At 39.3% G+C, this 23498-nt stretch overlaps 1 protein-coding gene across 2 annotated transcripts in view; it reads left to right on the top strand.

The window, feature by feature from the left end:
* Positions 1 to 19293, top strand: part of tmem200a (transmembrane protein 200A) — a 29007-nt gene extending 9714 nt beyond the window's left edge. The window contains exons 2-5 of one of the 2 annotated variants that reach the window (XM_012879070.3): positions 13338 to 13478; positions 15338 to 15555; positions 15642 to 15805; positions 16250 to 19293. In XM_012879070.3, the coding sequence (XP_012734524.1) occupies positions 13348 to 13478; positions 15338 to 15555; positions 15642 to 15805; positions 16250 to 17374 (1638 nt within the window). In that variant the 5' untranslated portion in view covers positions 13338 to 13347 and the 3' untranslated portion in view covers positions 17375 to 19293. The remainder of the gene's footprint in view (positions 1 to 13337; positions 13479 to 15337; positions 15556 to 15641; positions 15806 to 16249) is intronic. The other variant, XM_012879069.3, reaches the window with a different exon arrangement.
* The last annotated feature ends 4205 nt before the right edge of the window (positions 19294 to 23498 follow it).

Raw genomic sequence — 23498 nt, 5'->3', positions numbered from 1 at the left:
TAGTAGTTGAAAATATTCTGGTAATGCCATGTTCTCCTCCAGGCTGAAGACAGAAAGAAAGCTGCACTGTGCATCCAGCCAGCTGATTAAATAAAAAAAATGGCTGAAAGGGAGCACTTGGGCGACATCTGTGCAGTGAGATTTCACCTTTGACTCTCATCTTTCTCTTAAACCACCATTGTAGCTAAAGAAATAGATTTAGCAAAACATTTAGCTATGGGGAAGAGACTTAATGTTCCTACGTGGCACAATATTAGTATTACTGTGTCACAGCATGTGATGTTTGACTTCTTCTCTTTCCCTGCCGAAGATCGTCTTTGAAGAACCCTGCTCATAATGGTGCAAATCTTGCCTTGCACCATATGGTACAATGTAAATATTTACATGACTGTACTGAAAATGCCAAACAAGTAGATCCTTTCTTTTTTTTGGAGTTGATTTAGCAACAGATGCAAAGATCAAGTCATGATATTTGTGACTTTGGCTTCATATCAGTTTTCTGCTTTCAGTTTATTCTGAAGTTTTTCTGTCCTTGGTGTTCATTTATGTTGTGTTTTAAGGTTGTTTTTCTGTGATTAACCTGTTCGGCTATTTTTCTTTTTCCAAGGTCTTGCTATTTTCCATTGCGAGCTTAGTTCATTTCCAACTCATTCTGTAGTCTCACCTGGTCCTGTTCCCAGTAGTCACTGTTTTTATTACAAATACTCCTTTGTTCAGTCATTTGTCAGAACCAGCTAATTCTCCACTAGTGTCCCTGTTAGTGCACTCTTTGTGTTCTCCAAGTTTATATTTTCATTAAACACTTCCGTCTTCCTCTCTCAACTTGGATGCCACAAATCTTCAGCAATATATCAGAAATGTGTGGCTCATGCCTGATCTCTACGTTTTATAAATCTCCCACCTTTTGACAACAGCTTTTTCTCGTTTCCTTTTCTCTGTAAGAAATATAGTTCATAGTGTTCATCATATTTTTTCTAATGATACTGCTGTGAGCAATCATAAATCATTTATATTTGGAGCTTCTGCAATATCACACCGCGTGTGAGGAAACTATATCTGTTACACAGGGTGTGAAATAAATTCAAGGGCTAAATGATATAGAAGTGATATTTTCAAATGGGTTTTGAAATTAGCATTAGCGATTATCACCGTTAACAAAACTAAGGTTAAATATAATTCTACGTGTTTTTCCTCAAGAATAAATGTTGTTTTAACTTAACTTTGAGATTTCCAATAGACTGCCATCATTTCCATCGTTTCCAAATCCAGTATGTTCTATGACTGACAAAGGGTGAAATGTATCAAGGATAAAAAAGAGCAACTTTGGTGTAATATGTTCATATTTTGTAGAGTTTTGCTCAAGGTAGTTTTATGTCAATCTGCTTGTTGGCTAATTCAACAACATGTCTCAAGTGCAGCTACAGATTGACATCCTGTGGTAAATGTGTCAGGATCTGCACCTGTTTGCGTGTTGGCAATTAGGCCTACCTATGTTCTGTTTCCTTATGTCTCAGTTGTATTTAAGGAGAGATAACCCATAGATACATATTGTTGTGTTCTTGGGGTGTCTGGTAGTGCAGAAAATGTGTATGTCATCCTTCCAGGTGCTGAGTAGGTATCTTTGTGGTCTTTAGGGGTCATATTTTTCAAGATGTTAGGTTTTCTCTGTTTTCTATTATTTATTATTTTATTTTTTTTAACAATTACGTCACAGTATTTGCTGCGGAACTGGAGCTTACCGTTCTTGTGAATCCGCCATTTTTATTTCTCTGAGCGATTCTGTTGTCCAAGTCGATATGGTGTGGATAAGTCATCAGATGTTCGTTATATCGTCCCACAGCATACAAAAAATAGCCAAACAGGGGGAAGTGGAATGCTGTGTGACCTGGAGGTGGGTGGGGTGTGAAGTGCCTCCTTTAGGTTTAAAGAGACAGTACCAACGCGAGTTGCTCTCTGACACACCTAAAGAACAGGGGTTAAAAGGGGGAGCATGGGGGTAACTCAACAAGAAATTCAGACCCAAGCATTGCAGTTCCACTTAATAAAGACCACAACTGAATGATTCAAATGTAAAAAGGACGAATTGAAAAGCATATGTCCTCTTTAAGTTCAGTTTTTTTTTACCCTTTATTGTCAGGTCGTCTGTTGCTGTACTCGAGGTTCCTCAGTGTCCCGTTGTATTGGTTTTCATTAAATACCGTATATCCATTCAACAGATGCCTCCGATATCCTCTTGCCACTTTAGTCCTTCACAACCACAAAATATGACAAAATGACCCAGATTGTTATTAAAAAAATGTCAGGTATTTAAGGAACAAAACTGCAAAAGTAATGAAATAGTGAAAGAGCAACCAAGATATGCAACCTTCAAGCTGTCTGTTGTGGCAGGCTAAACAAACAGTTGACACACCAATATAGGAATTAAAACTTCACTACACTACACCTTTTCTTTGCCTTTGCTATCATTGTTTATTAAGGAATTCACAGATACCAAGAATGTGTAGCTGTGAGTCTTCCCTCTGTAACAACTTCCACACAAAAAATTTTTGTTTGCGCAGCACTTAGACATGGTGCATTCACATGACAGGATTTTTGAGTTTACAGCCAGTTAATTGCAGATTAGGACCAGTTAATCTAAAAATTGTTTATTTAGAAATGTCACCAGTGCTCACTAAATTTAGAAGAACAGTTTAACTAATGTGTAACTAATTTAAACGGGTAAATTGTAGACTGAACATTTTGAAAACAGGCCTCCTAATTTTAGATAAAGGACATTGTATGATTCGTTGCTACCCCAAACCACACCCCTGCCCAGCACTTCTAATCATCAGCATATCAGAGTAAACATCCTATATAACACTATTGCTAGAAAAATTGATGGTGCAATATTAATGAACTAATAAAGTGCTGACAAAAAACTGTTTCTGTCAGACACCCACCTGTTTGACATTATGAACACAGCTGAGACGAGTTTGATTTTTGTGGAAGGAGAAACTTAATTATGACTGAAGAGAAAATATTACATTGAGAAGGTTACTGTGAAAGAATTGCAATGAAAAGCTTCTGGATTTGAGTCCTGGCTGTTAGTAGGAACATTCTGCTGCTCAAACGTTGCTCTTTTAAGTCTCAGGAGACAGACGGTAGACAAATATGAGATCTCAAATCTGGCGGACTTTAATCGGTTTAACCTGAAATGTTTCTCCTAAAATCTCTCTCAAGGAGAACTAGAGGAGACATTGGCAGGAGCCATACTTCAGACCTCAGGGTGATAATATTGAGATCGCCAGTGTTCCTTTCTATCTCCATTTAATGTTATGAAGGTCATTTGTGTCATCATGTTGTGTTTATTGGAGCTAATTTGTGTTTTTTAAAGTTTGTTCAGCTCCTGCCCAAACTTTAAAAGTATGGCTTCATTCAAACGAATGCTGGGACAACTCAACTCGGTTTTCATTGCTGTATTTATCTTCTCCTTTTGATTTAGATGAATTTCTCCAGGAACATCAGTGGTTGACAACCTACAAAAAGACATATATATCAGCTATAAATGACATTGAACTCATTTTAATTTTGAGCATTATTAACTAGCATTTTAACAAAATTTCATATTACTGATAATTTTGTTTTTAACTTGTGTTAAAGGGAAAAAAGATAACCTTGCAGCTTCAGTTAAATAAAGGAGATCAGTGATGATCACTCAGTAAGAACTTTATTTAATCTGCAGAGATGGGAACATGACAAACAGCTCCTCCAGTCTGAATTGCTCTGTTCTGACAGAAATTTGGCAACCTATTTTATAGCCTCCCACGGCTGAGAAGGGTTTCACTCACAGCAGTATATAGACAAACAGTCCTTGAAGCACGAAGGGTTGATTGAATGAGCAGATACGGACTCCTGGAGAAATGAGTGTACACCCTTGCAGTTATAAATCTGCCTGGGCGAATATGAATATGAAATTAATGTTTACTACCGCACTTGATAGTAAATAAAATGAATAGACTAAACATATTGCAAATAGTACATATTACAGTAATGTAGAAAACCCAGGGACATTTTCTTGGTGGGGGGATAGGGGGTTCTGGGGTGGGTAGGCGGTTTGTAGGCTATTGGAACCGCAGAGGTAGTGCCAACAACAAACACAGTCTCTGTACCACAATGTCCTTCCACTCAACTTTCCATTAAGCTCCGCCCCCTTCAAAGAGTTCAGAGAGCAGGTGTTCTTTTTCCTTTTTAAAACCTTGCAGTTTTGGTACAAATTTGGTTGACTAAAGGGTTGAGTTTTAATTCAATGTTCTTTGTCTTAAAATAGGTTATTAAGCAACATCAAAAATGCCCAGAGCTGCACTTAAATATGTTTTGAATTTTTTGGTAACTATCAAAATTGATCAATATGATTTCTATTTTATCAATATGCTTTTATTCTATATCGTCCAGCCCTAACTTGACCTGTAATTTGCAGTGCTAATTTTTGACCTTAGTTTTGCAAAGCTAAACATATTCTCCTTAATGTGCTGGGGGTAAAAGGCTGTGTTAAGAACATGTTTTACAAAACACATCTTTGGCATATTTTACAAATATGTCGTTCAGTGGCAAGCCTCTGTTTTTTTTCCAGTTTGTTGTCTCTTTTGTCTCAGTCTTTTTTTTATTAATCTTGGTTTGCCATATGGCATCTTTGCACAAAGTTCATTCAAATAGATAACAAGGCAAACCCTTTTATCTGTCCATAGAGCTTGAAAAGTTTGTAATAGTTTTTTACAAGTTGATAAAAGCACATCAAGAATAGTCATCTCCGTCTTTTATCTCACGCTTTCTCCCTCTGGTCTCACCAGATCACCCTCTCTTCCATCTCCTTTTTTTGTGCGCTATCCCACCTGTCATGCTCACTTCCTTCTCCAGCTTTCAGATAGAGAGTGCAGAGATGTAGAGCTTTGGCACAAATCAAACAAGATGTCATTAGCAACCTGAATCTAGGTTTCTTTCATTATCCATTCTGGTCATGTCTTCTCCGTTGCCAGATCCATGTACCTCCGTACACCTTCTCTCTTAGTCCGTGCCAGTTTCCTTTGGCATCGCCTCCTTTACTCCTCCTCTTCTTCTCAGTCATTACCATTTGAAACTGATGGAGAATTAAAACCATTCCTTTCCAAGTTTTCTCCTTAAATGTACATAGTGCAATGTTTGAAGTTAAATATTATGTATTTTATTTTTTATACATGCCCTTACATATGCCCGGTGTGCAAAAGGAGGTAACCTCTATTTACCACAGTTGCCTCTATAGGCTTCATTAGTCAGTTCATCAGAGAGTGATTCAGGCTGAATCCTCTGGGCATGCGTGTGGGTGTGATATGCTGTGCACTCTCGTTCACCTGGTTACTTTGTTGAGTCTCTGCTGTAATCCATTCATTAGCAAGAGAACACGGGCTAACTTCAATATTTATAGCTTTCTTACAACAGAAGACATCACGTCTCTAAACAAAAGACCCGTGCAGTCGCAGCGGCAGATGCTTTTCCTCGTCTCCCATGCATGTGTAAAACACTGGTGTCATTTCAACTTGTCTCCTGAAGGGGGCGAAAATCTTGACGCTGACACTATGCTCCTTTAAACCATAAAAGTTTCAAACAGAATCATACATTTAAATGGTTAGTTCATGATTTATCATTTACATAAAAACATGGGATTTATGTATCAGTTTTAAAGTGTTACATTTCAAACTTCCTATGGATTGGTAAAAAAAAAATTGACAGAGGACTCTTGATTTCAGGATAGAACATTTTTGTAACTGACTCAAAAAAACCATGAAGATTCAATGTTGCAAAGACCTTTTGCTAAGTTGTTTGTTATTTCTAGACCACACATTCACAAGCTGTGTTTCAGGTTTGATGGCCATACATGTTAGTTTTAAGCATCTTTTATAAAGATAAATTGAATTTCTCTGAAATTAAGAAGTTTAAGGATTTGAAGAAAGCGAGTAAGAAGTTAGCAAGAGCCATCATAAAGTCCAGAGAATCACTCCTTAGGTCCACTTTAAATTCTAACTGAAACAGTGGGACATTACATGTGAGTCAGTAAAGAAATGATCGGTAGCTCAAGACTTTTACTTTGTATCTGTACTTGTGATTCCTGCGCACACAGCTGGTTTGTTGCTATAGAAACATGTCACCTAGCAGCGGATGTAGTTGCTATAGGGAGAATCTCTCGTGTGATGTGTCAAATGGGACGAGGAATTTGTGGTAATCCCTTAAAATACCTGTCATTGCTCAAAGACATAATAAAGGCAGAGGGAGCATAGATGAGTTGAAATGCGTTTGGGTGACAGTGCTGTTAGGAAAGATGAAATATGGTGAGGGGGAAAATTTAACACTTCTAAATATGTTTGAGTTAGTTGTATAAAATGCTTGAGGATATTGAATTGCTTCAGTATTAATCCTGCCTAACAATGAGTGTGCGCAGAATGAAAACAAGAACAATTTATTCATTACTCAGGTGATCACACGACTAATTCATTATTCATCAAACATGCTTAATGGAGCTGCAGATTTAACTAAAAAAAAAAAAACTCCTGATAACAGAAGGTGGAGGAAAAGGAGATGAATTTCAAACATGAAACACAATATTGTCACACAAAATTATTAAACATAGTCATTTTTAAACAACTAAATCCTGTGCCTTTGAAAAAACATCTGCACGAAGATCAGTGGGCTCGGGAGGAACTGACTTCCTGTTAGACGTCAAGCTCAATCTCTGAATATTAGCCGTTCATTAGATTTAAGGTCTTCAGGCCCTCGTTAATGGAAATTCTCATTGTGTCAGAGCCAGAGGGGTTTCTCATTAGGCTTCTGGTGTGTCTGCACCGGCGACAGTTCTTCCTCGCCGCTCTGCGTGTTTTCCAGTCCTGTTGAGACTACAGTACAGATGTGCTAGGCTTAACTCCCTTCAATTCCAGGAGAGGCATTTCACTCTCCTCTTGTTCATTGTCAGGTCTCACATCCTTCCCTCACCACCACTTTGTCGCATAGCAGCTTTTTTCTGTGAGGTTTTTAGGTCACGACTCATTGTTGCACCTTGGTAGGAGCAATGATAAGTGCTTCCTTATTCCCTCCTTTATCCCCCTTTTTTTTCTTCACACGTTTCTCTTTTCACATAAGGTGTCATATTCTCTCTATAATCCCTGTTTTTTCTCCTCTATCGTCAACCAGCAGCCATCTCTTTTATTGCTGTTCCGGTGAACAGAGGAGATCTCTCCTGTTGCTCCAAAGGCAACGTGTGGGTTCATGTTTGACGCACGGCGAGGAACGAAGGGAGAGCAATGAGCCAGATGAAACCCGAGAAAAGTGGCTGCTTGTGTTTATCCTTGTGTGTGATTCACCATCTGTGATAAAGCCCTCTCCGGTAACCAACAAGATGATTGACAAGAAAAATACATAAATATGGCTAAAAGAGAAAAGAGGGGTAGGAGGAGAGACCCTCTGATCCTGTGCAATTTTTGGTTTCCAAAGATTTGTCAGAGCTGGCCTTTAGGGTATGTGGGGGATGGGAATGAAGGAAGGAAAACAAGAAGTGACTAAATTAGACTGATTTAAACGAGAGACAGAATAAAAATAGAACGAAGAGACTTCACAAGACGGGAGGGGGAGCATAATAAACAACCTGAAAAAAGATCTGGGGTGGGAAGTTTCAGATCTTTATACTCATTTTATTATCAGACAAGGATAATTTAAGTAAATATAAAAAAAGTTTTCAAATTCTTTATTAATGGAAAACGCCGTATAAAGCACCCTGGCCTGATGTGGAAATCTGATTGCCCCCTATACCAACAAGTAGCTGCTTGTTCCACCCTGGGCAACAACAACGGCCATCAAGCTATCGCAGGTATTAGCAATGAGACTTTTGCATCAGTGTGGAGGAATTTTGACCCATCTTCTTTACTCAGTTGTTTTAATTCAGCAACATTTGAACATTTTAGAGAATAAAACCTGTTTATGTCAGGTGTGATGGGTGGAGAGAACCCAGACCAGACGACTGCAGCATCATGACAAAGATTGAAGAAAATAATATGGGGGGGGAAAAATAGAAAGAAAAATGTAAATCCATCAAAGATCAAAGGTAACAGAGATACAGGGAAAACATCAGGCAACAGATCAGACTGTGGATGACTGTGACTACAGAAGAATCTGGTGAGGAGTGACAAAAACAGATGGTTATAAACGTTTACACAGTGGTTAGTGGACAAATGGCTGTAATTGCTGTAAAAAAAATAATCATCACATTAAATCAACCATGCAATTACCAAGCAGAACAAAAAGACTCAGAATATCAAAAATAGCTAATAAAATTCAATATTTCAACAAAGTTTTAGTAGAAAATTGTTTCTGGACATCATCTGCTGTCTTGGCAATAACACCAAAAAAAAAAAACAGAAAAAGAAAAACTAGTTTCTGAATGAATTTACTACCCTAATACGTGTTTAGCTTTTAAGACTTTTTATCCTACAACAAGTGTCAACAAATACAAACAGAGGGAGCCTGAATTCATTGTGGTTAAATAATTTCATAACACTTATAAAGTAAAGTTGCAATAACAATAAATTTGAGATTCACTGTGCAGCCCAAGCGTTAGGTTTATGCCAGATATGAGTATTTTCCTAAATGTCTTTCTAATCTGCTCTTGAATTTCTTTAACTCTGTATTATGGTTTGTTTTTGAGATCTGGTTGCCTACTTCATATTCTCAGGCAGCTTCTGTTTAAGTTTTTTTTATCATTATTATTATTCTACAAGACTATAAATAGTAAGGTGTGGGAGTGGCTGGTGAAACTTGTTCAAGAAAATGTGGGTAAAATGTGGGTTTATTCATCATGTGGGTAAAAATGTGGGTTTATTCATCAGATTTTCACATAGGATCAGGTTAGTGTGCCTTAAGAAATGAAATCAGATTTTTTTTTTAACTGGGTTATCTCTGTCTAATGTTAAAATTAGTTTGATGATCTTGTAACATTTAAGTAGCCAGAACACAAAAAACTGCAAAGAGGCAAATAGCTTTTTCACAACACTGTAGTCTAAAATTCATGGTAGTTTTGCTCATTATCCCAACATTTTCCCATTCTCTAAATCTTCCTCCATCACACATAATAAAAAGTAGCACATTTTACAACCGCAGTGACTGTCCCGCCTAAAACACAAACTACTGATCTAGAATTATAGCACCAAGTTGAGGATTGTTTCTGCCCTTATTAAGTATTTGACATAGTTGATGATTACTGCATTAACTTAAGGTACTCCAAAAAGCTTTTATATTAAAAAGGAATAAAGTTGATGTGAAGCTTAAGTAGTGAATGATCCATTTTAATTGATTAAACATTTTTTTTTTATGGATGCACTTTATTGTAATGGTTACTATAAGTATTGATATCAGGGCCATTAAAGATCTCAGTAGTAATAGACCTTTGCTCTACTTTTGTTTCCTCGCACGATTCATTAATGTTTAACAGGAAGATGAAAGTCTAAACTGTTTAAAATTTATAAGAGAGAGAACACTACTTCATCTTCTTCCCATGTTTGCCAAATGACAGACTTACAGCTTGAGTATCTGGCTCTCTGATGATGACATACAGGCTGGTTTCACAAGATGAATTTGTGCTTTCTGGTCAACACGCTTCAGTTTAGGACAGAAACTGTTGGTTGGGTTATTTTTTTTAAATTCTGCTGATAAGAATTATACCTGGATCCAAACATATTGCATCTTTAACAAGGGAAAAATGTGATAGTTGGACAAACCTTTTACAATACTTTCAAGTCCTACCGACCACTTAAAGCGTCTTACACTAGAACCACATTCACCCTAATCTCTCTCACTAACACCAGTGTATTATGGACATGGTGCCTAGCCCAGAGGTATATCTACACAGGAGGAAACTGCAAACAAACCTGCAATTTTACAATTGCAAGACACCTACTCTAACCACTGAGCCATAAAGTCACACTTAATCGTCAGGATCTCTGGCAGTTCCCTAATGATAAACAGCTTCTGTTACGGTGGTGTTAAGTGTTCAGGATTGGTAGAGGACACTTTTTTGAAACAATGTTTGATTTTATGTATTTAAGGGCAAATTCCACGCTTTATAATAGATGTATGAACAAACAACAACTGTAAATGTACCAGTAATATTAGAAGTTTAAGCTGCATACTGTGCATATGTGGTGAAATGCAGTACCCAGGATACCCAGAGTTGAAACGCAGTCAGTTTAATCCTCCTAGTGCTCAACAGGACAATGATAATGTTCATGTTAAACCAGATTATGAAGCATTTAAACCCAAATGAAGGCTCTTAAAATAAGCCGGTGTTTGTTTTAGGGCCCCTTTTCCGTTAATAGCTATTAATAGACATCAGAGCAGCTGGTGAGCAGAGCTGAGGATTTCTCTGAATGTTACTACATTTGCTTAACTTTATCACATATAAGGAAAGCAACAGAAACTCAAAATTAACCGAATACCTAAGATGTTGATGTGGTTTTAGTCACTACATCATTCTGATTTCTATCTGAACTGAAAAACACACCCTGCAGTGGAGTCTAACTAGAGTCACGCAAACACATACACAAAACCAGATGTTGTCCTGTAGCCGGCTACCAACCTCAGGTCAACACGACAACGGGACATTGCAGGTAATGGGTACAAATGGTTGTGGTGGCGGTGTAACTCTGTGCATTCTGTACATTTTAGCTGCACTCGCTGAACTCTGCTCTGAGCAGAACATACTTTCCCTTTAAAACATTTTCTGTGCCTTTTAATTAAATAGTCTCTGCGGTGCACAGGTGACAGAATTTAAAATAGACAAATGCAATTATGATCCTTGGAAGCCTGCGAGATTGTGGGGAAGGCTGCACTCTGAATCTGAAATGTCTTCGTCGCTGTAGAGCATCCTGAACATTGTGTTGAATATTTGGCTGCACATCCCTGTGCATGTGCTCGTCAAAGCAGCTGGAAGTCTGTTTTCCCATTGCTAATATATGTGTACCTGCACTAAATATTAAATCTCAGTGTTGGTCTGCGGCATCCAAATTGCAGGTTGTACAGAAGCATTTTTTTCTGGCTTCCGTTCTTAAAGTCTTTAAGAGGGGATGCCAAATAATGTGTTTTTGCTTAAGTCTTTAAGCTTTACTGTCCCCATTGGATCTCAATGCGATGCTTGCAGGTACTACTCAGTTATTCAGATCAGTGCCGCTGCATTTAGTAGGTGTGATGCTACGCTGGGATAAGAGTCCCCCTGCACAGTCAGCCGACGTTTCTTTGATGCACAACACACTGGGAGCCCCAATAACCTCTACGTTATTGTTCATATTCCTAGCAGCACCACAGAGACTGATGTGAGCCGGCTGTGTTTAACATCACCTTCATTCTGCTTTGCGTTCTCTGTTTTAAGAGATTAATGCCTGCAAAGCATGCCGTACCTTATGAGTAAAATCCAGGTAGGAGTCAGTTCGGTCAGCTGCACTGCTGCTGGTCTAGCAAAAGTATTCACACCTCTTAAACTTTTTTTTAGCTTTTTTTCATTTTGTTTTTTACATCTTTATCCATCAAGGAAGTCCTATTAAGATCCAAACGCTCTTTTTATAAGAGGGACTTGGTCGTACTAATCAGAAGTGAATAAAACAAATAATACACAATAAACAATAAATTGTAATGAGAAACACATTGACACCTGAAAGAAAACAATAATATTCATCCTTTAATGTTTGTTTTTTTAATGATGACACTTGAAATCATTAATGAATTTTAATGTTTTTAGTTAAAGGAACTTTTTTTGTTAATTATTCTGTGACATGGTGCATGGTAGGAAAATTGCATAAATCTCTCAAAGCCCCTGGACCATTAAAAAACAACCGTTTACAGGCTACTCAAGCTGACATAATATATGTAATTTACTGAGGAATAGTGGGAGTTAATAAATAAAAACATTTGAAATGAAACGTAAAGAAGCATGATGCCGTGAATCACAGCTCCTTAAGGTACAGAAGACTCCACGTATGTACAGTATATCACCATAAACCATGATAGATGGAAATGCGGGTTCAAACAATTGCTTTCTTCACAAATAATGCAAAATGTGACATATTTCCAAAATAAAACCCAGTTAATATTTGGAGTTTATAGACTACATTATAGAAATATGAACTAAATACAAGCTTGTCATCAATTCACATTCCCAAGTTCCTTTAGGAGGACAGACTTTGTTTTCGCTGCACCACCAGATGTAAATATTTGTATATTGTCACAGTTCTGCAGGTAAGCTCTTGATAAAATCATGATGCTTAGATCCTTCAGAGCTCAGTCTGATGACTGAAAGGCACTCTCAGGGCAATCTGGCTGAGGAATGAGCAAAAATGTCCAAATGTAGATGTGCAAAGCTGCTAGACGTACCGTGAACAATTCAAACCTGGAATTGCAGCAAAAACTCTTTCCTGCTAATATAAGAATGAGCCCTCCTGAACCAATATTGGCTCACAGAAAAGGACCCACAGCCTTTTCTCAGCAGAGAAAATAGGACACCTTCTCCTTTCTATTGATCATGTTGTGACTTTCCCCCTGCTTCACTGTTTATTGACTAATTTGTGTTGTTCTATCACATAAAAAAGACACATTGAAATTTGTAGTTAAGTGACAGAATGGGAAAAAAGCTTTGAATACATTTGATAGGCACTGTAAATGTCTTTGGTCAAGCCAGTGACATCCACATTAACGCATCTAACAGGTGATGAGAAGCTTGTTTTTGTAGCTTGGGTAAAGTTTAGTGGTATGGACTGGAAAAATCAGACTTTACCTCAATGATCTAAAAAAATGTAAACAGCAAATATATGTTGCTGGCTGGACGTCCAAGGGTATGAATTCAGCCATTATCACTGTTCTGCAGAAACGTCTCCCTCCTCTGATCAGTTTTCTTCTTCTCTGTATTGATTATGCTGAAGCGGGTTGATTTATAGCATTTGATTCAGCAGATAAGTGGGAAGAAATAGTCTTTTTCTGCTGATAATGGGGAACAGACCTCAGGAGCGTGACTCAGCCTCAGGCCTTGGTTTGAGTTTGCTGAGGGAACGCATTAGTCTGTTTACCGTGTTGTAGACTTTAACAGCAAACACCAGGATCAACCCTAACCATTAAAAAACCACAAGCATGTTAATTACAAATCTATGTCATATCTTTGTTTTTTTCTGGTAATTTGTTGTTGTTTTTTAGTTTAGTTCCCAGTTAATTTATCATCTGTTGTGTTGGATGACTTCATTATGTAGCACAATTCAAAAAATGAGGCATCATAAAATAACCGGCGACCTCCCGGTGTGTGTCAGCAGGTAAAGGATGACCGCGGCAGCAGGTGTACTGACAGGCTTGGCCAAGCTAAAGCGCCAGGACTCAGCCCGCTCTCAGCATCGGCCCATACCGCTAACATCACAAGGCTTGGCTAACCCCACCTCTGAGGCCGCCCCCAGGTGATGGTCCCCTAGGAGTTTTAGACTCCGATGGCTTTTTTAGCTGCTCAGTTTTTTCCATTCATTTAAAGTCAGCAGGATATTTTTTTTTAAAAGGAACGCATTTTGTAACATTTGGGGGACTCCTTTAGTAGTTTGATATCTTTGCTTTCAGTTGATGTCAGTTATAAAAAACGTTATAAAACCTTCTCATTTATTCAGATTTCCCTCCCAAAAAGACACTTTGCCTTAAAGTATGCTTGTTACATTATTTTAGGAGGCTTTTAGCTTTTTTAACCTCCTTTCTTTGACCTGTTTGTTACTGTACTTTTGTGTCCAGTTCTTCTAGTTGACTTCATGTTGGGCATTGTTTGCTTTAAAAAATGTGGAAAGTGAACAAAGGGAAGACAAATGAAGGAATCTTCAATTTATCTGATTCTCCAAAGTACGTCAATTGCTTAGATGCTGGTGAAGGTTCTCAGTCATCCAGGTCATGGTCATTCCAAAAAAAGTAAAAAACAAAGCAACTGGACTTGTTTTCCATAGTTGAAGACCAGTGGCGGCTGGTGAAAAAAAATCTTGGTGGGGCTGGCCAATAGATTTCCCTGCCTAACCCAGTACATGCATTTAAATTAAAAGTCGGAAAATTACTACGATTCCACAATAAGCATTTAATTAATAAAAAAAACATTGTTTACAAAGGATTATTTTGGTGTTTTTGTCTTATTAATCCTTTTCACAGACTCATGCCAGAGGGTTTGCATACATTGTACATGTATGTATATTATTACAAAACAAACGTTTACGTCTTGACTTTAATATGTATCCTAATTTTTTATTTATATAATGATTTAAGTAGAACAATGACTAGTGCAAAATTAAGTTGTATTTACCGGAGATGAAGTGTAGACTGAAAATTCTGTCTTAGTATGATGGCTCCCCCAGTCCATTGGCATCCTGCATCCTTTTCATTGAAATTATCCATTTCTTTCTTATTTCTTTGTCCTTCGGTAAACAAAACAAACGTACATCCGACGATTTGGAATGCTTCTGTGTGCAACCGGGAGCACAACAAGTCGTAGGCATTGTTTAGATTCCAAAAATAAACTAAAAGTACGCTCTAATTCACCCGTTTTGTCACGCTGGTAAGCGAAAACAGTACTGTGTTTGCCGACCACCGTGACCCGGATGTAGCGCGGATGTAGCTCGTGACGTCACGCGTGAAGTGCACCTATCACTGTGCAGCTAGGGCTACTACTCCAGGAGCCCCAAAGCCATTCATTTTGGCGATGCTGATTGGCCAAATATTTATAAATCTTCCCTAGCAACAGTATACAATTGGTTATTTCGCTACACTTGTAGGGCTACTTCAGTCACAGCCCCAAAAGTGTAGAAGAAGAGAAATGATACGTTCTGTTGGTGGAAATGCACTGTTAAATGATAGAGTAAATCAGTAGAAGTGTTTTAATAATTATTATTACATGTAGCCACGTACTATTAAGTAAAAACTGACATTAATAATAGTTTTAAAATCTATATATATTTTGACTTCTCCCCTCCACATCTAGGGAGGGCAGCGCCCGAGCGCCCCCTATGGGCCAGCCGCCACTGTTGAAGACGTTTCGAAACGTCTTCAACTACGGAAAACAAGTCCAGTTGCTTTGTTTTTTACTTTTTTTGGAAATTGCTTTAGATGTTCTTGAAAATACTCTGGACTAAAAAAAATGACACATTTCTGGACTAAGACTAAGAAAGTCTTTGAAATACTTACAGAATATTTGAAGAAATATTGTTCAACAACACTGAAAGAGAAGAAAACAATATGGTTGCTCTGAGCCAGAATTGAACTCAGGATTATATTTACCAATTGTTTCTCTTAGGAAGCGGAAGCGACGCACCGACGTTGTGGTGGTGCGAGGGAAGCTTCGACTCTACTCGGCTTCGGGCTTTTTTCTCTTCCTGGGACTCATCATCCTGGCGATAGGGATTGGTATGGCGACTCTAGGTTACTGGCCGCACAATAAAGCCGCGCCGACAGGAGGAGGAAATCAAGCGAAGGTGGAGAAGGGTGTGACCAATGCAAGCCATGAAGTTCAAGGTAATAATAGATCTGGGTGAGTTCACGAAGCCGTTCAAAGCCGTTCTTCACCCCTGTTGCTCGCCTTGTCTTTGCTCTGGTTTTAGACTCGCCTTCAAAGCAGACGGGCGGTGCTCTGACGCGGTTCCTGGAACAACATCTTCACTCTGAGAGGATGAAGATGCTTGGGCCCTTCACCATGGGCATAGGGATTTTTATCTTCATCTGTGCTAATGCAATACTTCATGAAAACAGAGACAGGGAGACTAAGGTAGGGCTCAAATCCTCTCTGATCATACATCACATTCCTATTTGAATCAGGTTTTTGTTTGTTGATAAGCGATGATTTAATGGAGTTTTTTGTTATTTTCCGTATTCCTTCCCAGTCCCATGTTCTCATTTCTCTTACTCTTGTCTGTTTATAAAGAGAAGAGCGCGCAGTCTGCAGTCATCCATATTCAGCGCCCCCACTAACACGCAGAATCTGATTTCTTTTGACCTGCTTCTACTTTCATCTCTTTAGTTTGCTTTTGATGACATTTTCTCTGTTCATCTGGTCTTTTCTTCCCATCCTTAATTTGATCAACCCCCCCTCCTCTCACCGTCTTCCCTTCCTATTTATCCAAACAAGCCGAATTACAGCATGAGCTGTTGTTACTGAATGTGGCCAGCCCTTGCAGGTGTTTCCAGCTAAACTCACTGTCCTCTGCACTAGATCATCCATATGAGGGACATGTACTCCACGGTCATCGACATCCATCGCCTCAGGCAGAAGGAGCAGAGGCAGTACCATCACCGCAGCAGTCTCTGTGCACGGGAACTGGGAGATCTTCGAGCCTTCGGGGCGGACACGGCGCCGCGCCTGGCCGGCAACTCCCTCCTAGCCTTTTCCTCGCGGGCTGCAAGCAGAGTTGGGTCTACGGAGGAGGAGGAGGAGGTGCTGCTGGGGGAGGAGGAGTTCCACAGACACAGAGGGCAGGCCCGGTTGGACTGCAGCTTTGCGGGGCTGCTGGCGCCGCTGTATAAGGATCGGCCCTTTTACGGCGCCGGGCTTGGGTTGGCGCATTCAGATTCGATGGGACACCAGTGGTCGGTGGACGGAGATGGGGAGAAGGGGAGACACCATGCAGGGTCTATTGTCTCCTCCTCCATCTCGGCCTTCACCCTTCCTGTTATCAAACTCAACAACTGTGTAATCGATGAACCAGAAATGGAGGCGATTACCGAAGAGGAGCGAGGAGATGAGAGGAGAAAAGGAGAGAGACCAGGGCCTCTGAACTCCAAGGAGACTCTGGTGGTGCCCGTAGCTTCTGTCGCCAAGGCCTCCAAGCCGCCGGGCTTGCAACGCAGCAACTCCGCATCCTCTTCCTCCCGCTGCTCCTCCTTCTCCTCCTGCTCCCTCTCCCCCGCTCCCTCCTCTACCTCAGGCTGCTGGCTGTCTCCTGGAGCAGCGAGGAGCGACTTTGGCTCCAACTCCTCTCTGCACATGCTTAACAGCCACAGCCACTCCAAATCCCTTGACCTGGAGCGCAGACCCAGCATGCTTAGCGTGCGCCCGGAGCAGCGGAAACACCCCAGCTGGCCGAGGCTGGACCGCAGCAACAGCAGCCGCAGCCACGTCGGGAAAGCGGGGAGCACCAAGGGATACACGCGCCTGGAGGACAGGGAGGAGCAGGGAGAGTGGCGCTCGGACACCTCGGCGTCCCCGACAGAGAGGCGCGACTACAGCAAGCGAGAGAAGCTGCTAATGATATCCAGGTCACACAATACGCTGAGCTTTGAGCAGGATGCCTTTAACAGCAGCACGCTGAAGAGAGGAAGCTCTGAAACCCGATTCTGAAGGTGCCAAAGGAGCAGCCAGGTCTCCTGTTCTGTAAATTGTTCTTCACGTTGTCTTAGTGTGCATCGGAATAGATGATTTCCAAGAGAAGTTCTTGAACAAGGAGCAGTACCATCAGTAAGCAACGCTGGAACCTGCAGAGCAGAAAAAGCCTCTCACTTAACGGCTGCCTGACTCCACATGCCTTCTGTAAAACAACAGGGGTGCTGTTTTACTGCTGACCCGTGCATGTGATAGGAGAAGCTCCCTCCAGGGATCAACACAGCAACATCAAATTACCCGAGTCCGCTGTAGTCTTTAACAAACTGGACCAGGTTCGACACTGATGATAAATAAAGATGGGGGCCTGCAAATAGACACCACAAAGAGGCCCTCCTTGCCCTGCGGCCATGTTATATTGACCTTTCCCAGGAACTTCAGTACAAAGACGGCAGCAAATACCAACAGCTTGGTATCTGTGGCTGTGGTTCTGCTACAGGCATTTCCACTAACTGTTAGGTTAGATTTCACTCAGGATTATTCATCTCTACACACGGCCACACTTAGAGTACAGAACATTTCTGTTCATTGGTAATGATTGCATTATTGAACTTGGAATATGTTCAGAAACATTTTTGCAATAATTCCTGAAAAAAAAACTAAGCGTCTATCCAACCAGAGCCTTTACTGACTCATTGTTTCTCATTTAAAGGTTTAACCAACCATAGCTGTACCCAATCTCCTCTACTAAGAAAGGGAAGACTACAAAGGCTTTTTTTTTTTTACTTTGACTTATGTTTTACAGTATTTGCAGCTGTAGCTGGAGTCCAAATAAGGTCAGGTTTAAACAAAAGGCTGATGGACTCAAGGCTCTGTTTCTGTCCCATGTTATTTCCTCCATGGTGATGTCTTTTTAAAGCAATCATCAGTTTCTAAAGGTTGATAAATACTTTAGTCCCATGGCAATATGTTCTCACGTGGTCTTCTGTTAAACTGCAAACAGATTGAATAGGAATTGGTGAAACAGCTAGAACTGTTCTTGGACACTGAAATTAGATAGTAATACATCTGTGTACCGCTCAGTATACAGGTGCATCTCAATAAGGAAGAATCTCCTAATCCAATGCTAGAAATCAATAACATGTATTATACAGATTGATTACTAAAGGAGTGATGTGTTTCAAAGTAATGAAAACCAAGAAATCTTGAAGATTTAATATTCAAATGTCTAAATATTATACAAACAAAGATCAATGACTCTAATAGCATCTATTTTTATTAAATATATGTTATATTAAAATGATATTATGGCCTACACAATCGCGAGGAAGACTGTCAACTATACTATGATCCAGCAAACACCCTCCACAATGCCACAAAAGATCGCTGATAAAGAAGCTGAATACAGATGAAAAGTTGAGTGGAAGGAAAAAGTGTGGTAGAAAAAAGCAAAAGAGACAACCACAGGCAAAGTCCATTAAGAGTTTGGGGGATCTTCATAATCTGTGGCCTGCTTTTAGAGTCTGAGCATCAAAATCCAACTCACAGATGTATTCCTTGTCCAAAGCCACTCCTGAATCAGAGGCTCACTCTATGTAATGAATTTATGCCATACGGGGGATTCGTTTTTCATAGAATTTCTGAAGTTAATAAAATTGACTTCTTGACGATATTCTAACTTGTTGAGGTGCACCTGTATTTTTTCCAAGTGTGGTTTGGTCTGCCAGATACAATCAAAGGGATCAGACCCATCTTTGTTGCCATATCTGTAAATGTCTTTATTGTAGCATTTTCTGCTACGTTTAAAGCAACACGGTTTAACAGTAAAATTATTTTACGGTCTAAGTTGTGTTGAGAAACTTTTTACGTTAGTTTCTAGCAGTCTGTGAGTCACTGTAAAAAAAATGTTTTTCTCAAAATAAACTTTATTTTCTCTGACACGTGTTTTGTTTTTAGGACTTTTTAAACCACTTCTCTTCACGCAGCAAAATAGAAATGAAGGCCTTTTAGCAGTGGTGGATGACAATAAAAGATTAATATTGCCATTAAGCCTAAAAAGCTAAACCACTGGAAGTGCTTTAAAGCCAGCAGCTGGCATGTTTGGTTTTACAGCGTCATCGTGTGTGGTGGGAGAGGATCCCAGTGTTAACACGTTTAAATGGTCCCTCTATAAACTCTCCCTTTATTTCTCTGAGTTACAAATTCAGAGGCTTCCTATGCAGCATCCATCCATCCATGTGGTTTTTCAAACTGGTGTTTGCTTCTGTTCTCATTAACCACAGCACCAGCAGGATAATTACATTAGCTGCACTCGCTGGCTAAAAATCGTAAGGTTTTAAGTTTTCTATACAGCTTGTACCAGTAAACAGAAAATACTGGAAATATTATATTAAATGTGGCAGTTATGATGCTTTTTTCTACCACATACAGTCATGTTCAGTAAACTAGAAAATGTGTTTGGATGAGGTACGTTTGTCAAATTAAAGGTACCTTTTGAAAATAACCTTTAAAGGGGACACCGCAATCCTTGTAAATCCTTATTTTTCCACACTTAAACCATTAATTTGTGGTCTATATAAAGGGATTTGGTCTAAATTCCTTGTTATTGTTGCACCACAGCCCCTCCTTTGCCTCTGTTCTAAAGTGCGTCTGAGAGCAACTCGTTTTGGTGCTGTCCCTTTAAATCTAAAGAACGCACTTCACACCCCGCACCTTCCATGTCGCAGTGTTCCTCTCCACACCATTCAGCCATTTTTGTAGTATGTTGGGGACGGTGCAAAATCACTGCAAGGAATAAAAATGGCAGGATTGTAAGTTGGGAGTCCATAACCTTGTTTAGCAGTTCTGCAGCAAATACAGCAACATTGTTCAAATAAACCCGAGAGAAAACTGAATGGTTTGGAAAAAACATGACCCAATCAGAATATAAATATAGATATATACAGCTCCCAGAGAGCTACATTGAACTTTTTTTCACTCCTGCATATTCCAAGAACACAACACAATGTGTTTAAGGGCTAACAAAGGAGTACTTGCATGATTTGTCCTCTTGAAGGAGGCATTAAAAATATTTTTCATTAAGGTCACATTTCTGTATTAAAAGGTTTTCTTCTGGTCTGATAAAATATATTAATCACAAATGTTGGGTTCTCATTGGCTACAAGTTGAAAATAATCAAAATTAAGAGATGTAAAGGCTTGAAAACATTGGTGTGTGCACGCAATAATCTATAAAACATTTTGGACTGGTGAGGTGTCCAGGATGTACCCCACCTCTGCCTATGAACCCTGGAGATAGCCCCCGACCCCCAACCCTCGGCCCTTCATCTATAAGCGATGGATGAATGTGCTTCCTGTAGGTAATTGAGTTACTGATATAATATTCTAATTTACTAAATATGACTAAAAAATTAATGACTGTTCTTGATAGTAAGTGGTTGGGCATTTTCAAGTGAATAATTTCATATTGAAGATCTGGTAGTAAAAATAGTACTTAGTACTTGAATTTGTACATTAGTACAAACTTATTCATTGATAAGTAAATCGTTCTCTGCTGTTTTCAAAGGGGAAACTTTTAATACGTACAACCAGATGTCTGCATTTTCAGTCATAAACTGGGAACTGCTGCCTTTGGGATTTACCGGATCCCAGTCTGCTGTTTTACTGGTCTGGATCAACAAATATTTTCCTGTTTTTACCAAAAAGGCCTTGATCCCCTGGGAATGCTAAGCAGTTTTGCTATTTCAGACACTGGTACAGTTCACTTTTCTGGCATCTCTGCTAAAGGTTTTGGCTCTGCCCTTTTGTTCCACACAGAGATTTGTTAATCCGTTGCACAGAAATCCATCTTCTTTTCTATTTATGTTCACTCTACAATTGTCATGAATGTTCATATAAGGATCTTAACAGGAAGGCCCCTAAAACAGGAGCCTTCTGAAACCAACTGCAAAGACATTACATCAAACACAGGTATTCTTGTTACAACATTTCACAGGGATTTAAATAAATTTAAAGAGTACTTTTTTTAATGGAAAAATATTCTTAACAGCAAAGTGCCCACACAACCACTCCAAAAACAAATGACTCCCAAGAAAACAAAACAGCCAAGGTGGGGGGAAAAAAGAGTACAAATAAACAACAACAAAAATTATCTGGACTAGTGCAAAGAAATCCAGAAAAATTATGACGGGTGATGATGAGTTGTATGAGTCCATTGCCTGTTGTCCACAATGAACTTCATGTAGTTTGTGATGCTGTCAATGCCCTCACCACCAGGAGCACAGAGCTCTTCCCACACAGTGGAGCTGAAACTGTCCCTCAAAGCTTCTTCAGTGTCAAGGGGTTTATACACCGGCTGGAGTGGAACCAGGCTGTGATCTGAATGTGAAACTAAACACAAGGCAGTAAACCCATTTGGTACTGTAAGACCCTGACAATAATGAGCCCAGAAATAGCAGGAAAGGAACATACAAACACCAGGGGAGCGTGACACTTTCACGACAAAGAGTATTTTGACATGTCCAAAAAAAAGTAATAGAAATCTGTGGCTGTCTGGTTTTGCAGGCGACCACGATCAGAAGAATAAGACCATGATGTCTGAGCCTTATTTACCCAAGGCAGTATACTTTCCTTCAGCATTTAAATGTAAGGCAGACATGCAACAGTTTAAGTTTGGGGCGTTGCTTCACCTCCAGTGATATTGCTGACATTTAGTGTACATGTGCAGATGTTCTGCTCATTATTGTTTCTTTTCATTATTTTATTTTTTACATGGAAACAAATATTCACTCCAAGAGAGACTACAGATTATTGCTCTAACTGTAAGGCATAAGACAGACATTGCTCTGAAGTAAAGAGTGTCTCCCACGTCTGTATTTCATGGCATACCAAGGGTATTTCTCTCGTTCTCCTTGTTCCTTTCTTTTGTGCTGCATTTAAACTAATCAACACATGTCTGAATGAGTCATCACCGATTAACATATTCTCTGCCGTTATATGGCGTAACTCACACATTTATATTTGCAGAGGCGGCTAGTAACTAGATTACTCAGTTACATTTACTGGAGTACCATTTTGAAAAATATACACTTTGAGGAGTAGTTTTACTGTACCACATGTTTTTACTTTTACTTGAGTAATATTATCAAGTTAGGCTACACTTTCTGACTACTCTACCCACCTCTACTTCCACTGAGTGAAGAATGAACCAAAAATGCACCAGACACGGACACACACCTACAATTTATGTTGAAGACCTCTGGTTTATTCACAAGGTTTGTTGTTTTAATGTTACTTATCTGACAAGAATACATTGGTCTTATAAGTTTTATGTGAGGAAATTCCATTTGGAAAAGTGTATCTTAATATAACCTTTTATTTTAGTCTTTAAAATGCTAGAATTTACATATAACTTCACATTTTCTGTCTGATAGTGTAATTTTTAAATAATAAATCAGGTGTTATGATCGGTTACTCAATACATAATTAACCTTTTTACAAATACTTTTTACTATTACATCTTTATCTTTTTTTGGTGGCTGCTTTTAATTTTTGCTGAGTAAAAATATTTTCAAATACTGTTACTCGTACTTGAGAACAATGTTTGGCTACTCCACCCACCTCTGCAGATTTTCCTTTGTCATGAAATTTATAGACAATACATTATGTTTCTTGGTATCCAGATCAGTGCCTCAGCTTCCACTCATTAAGATAAACCCATAGCATCAACTTACCACACATAAACCCAGGGAAAATTTACAATCTAAAAGTTCTTATTTTAATTAATACAATGTCTCAGAAACTCCTGTGAATGCTTGTGAAATGACAGATATTTCAATCTGAGTTGAAAATATGTGTCTGCAGATTCAGCCGGATAACCAAACATGCTCTATAGATGCAATTATACGCAGATGGCTGATGGCGCCGTCTCATCTCTCCGTTACTGAGGGAACAGCAGAGGATTTTAACTTTGCTGAAGGCAGCACCCATTGTTAGGCTGTAGAAATAGATCACGTCATATTCAGTTTGCATCAAGCAAGCGACCTAAAAATTACTGCTGTTCAACCTTTCACCTATGTGATGCAATGAAGAGTTTTGTCTTAAATAAATACAGTAAATGGTGCATTTTAATTAGGGATAGTTTTGAG

This window comes from Fundulus heteroclitus, chromosome 15 (genome assembly GCF_011125445.2).
Source record: "Fundulus heteroclitus isolate FHET01 chromosome 15, MU-UCD_Fhet_4.1, whole genome shotgun sequence".
Lineage (NCBI taxonomy): Eukaryota > Metazoa > Chordata > Actinopteri > Cyprinodontiformes > Fundulidae > Fundulus > Fundulus heteroclitus.
Note: the sequence above shows the minus strand (reverse complement) of the source record. Positions and strands in the feature narration are given on the sequence as shown.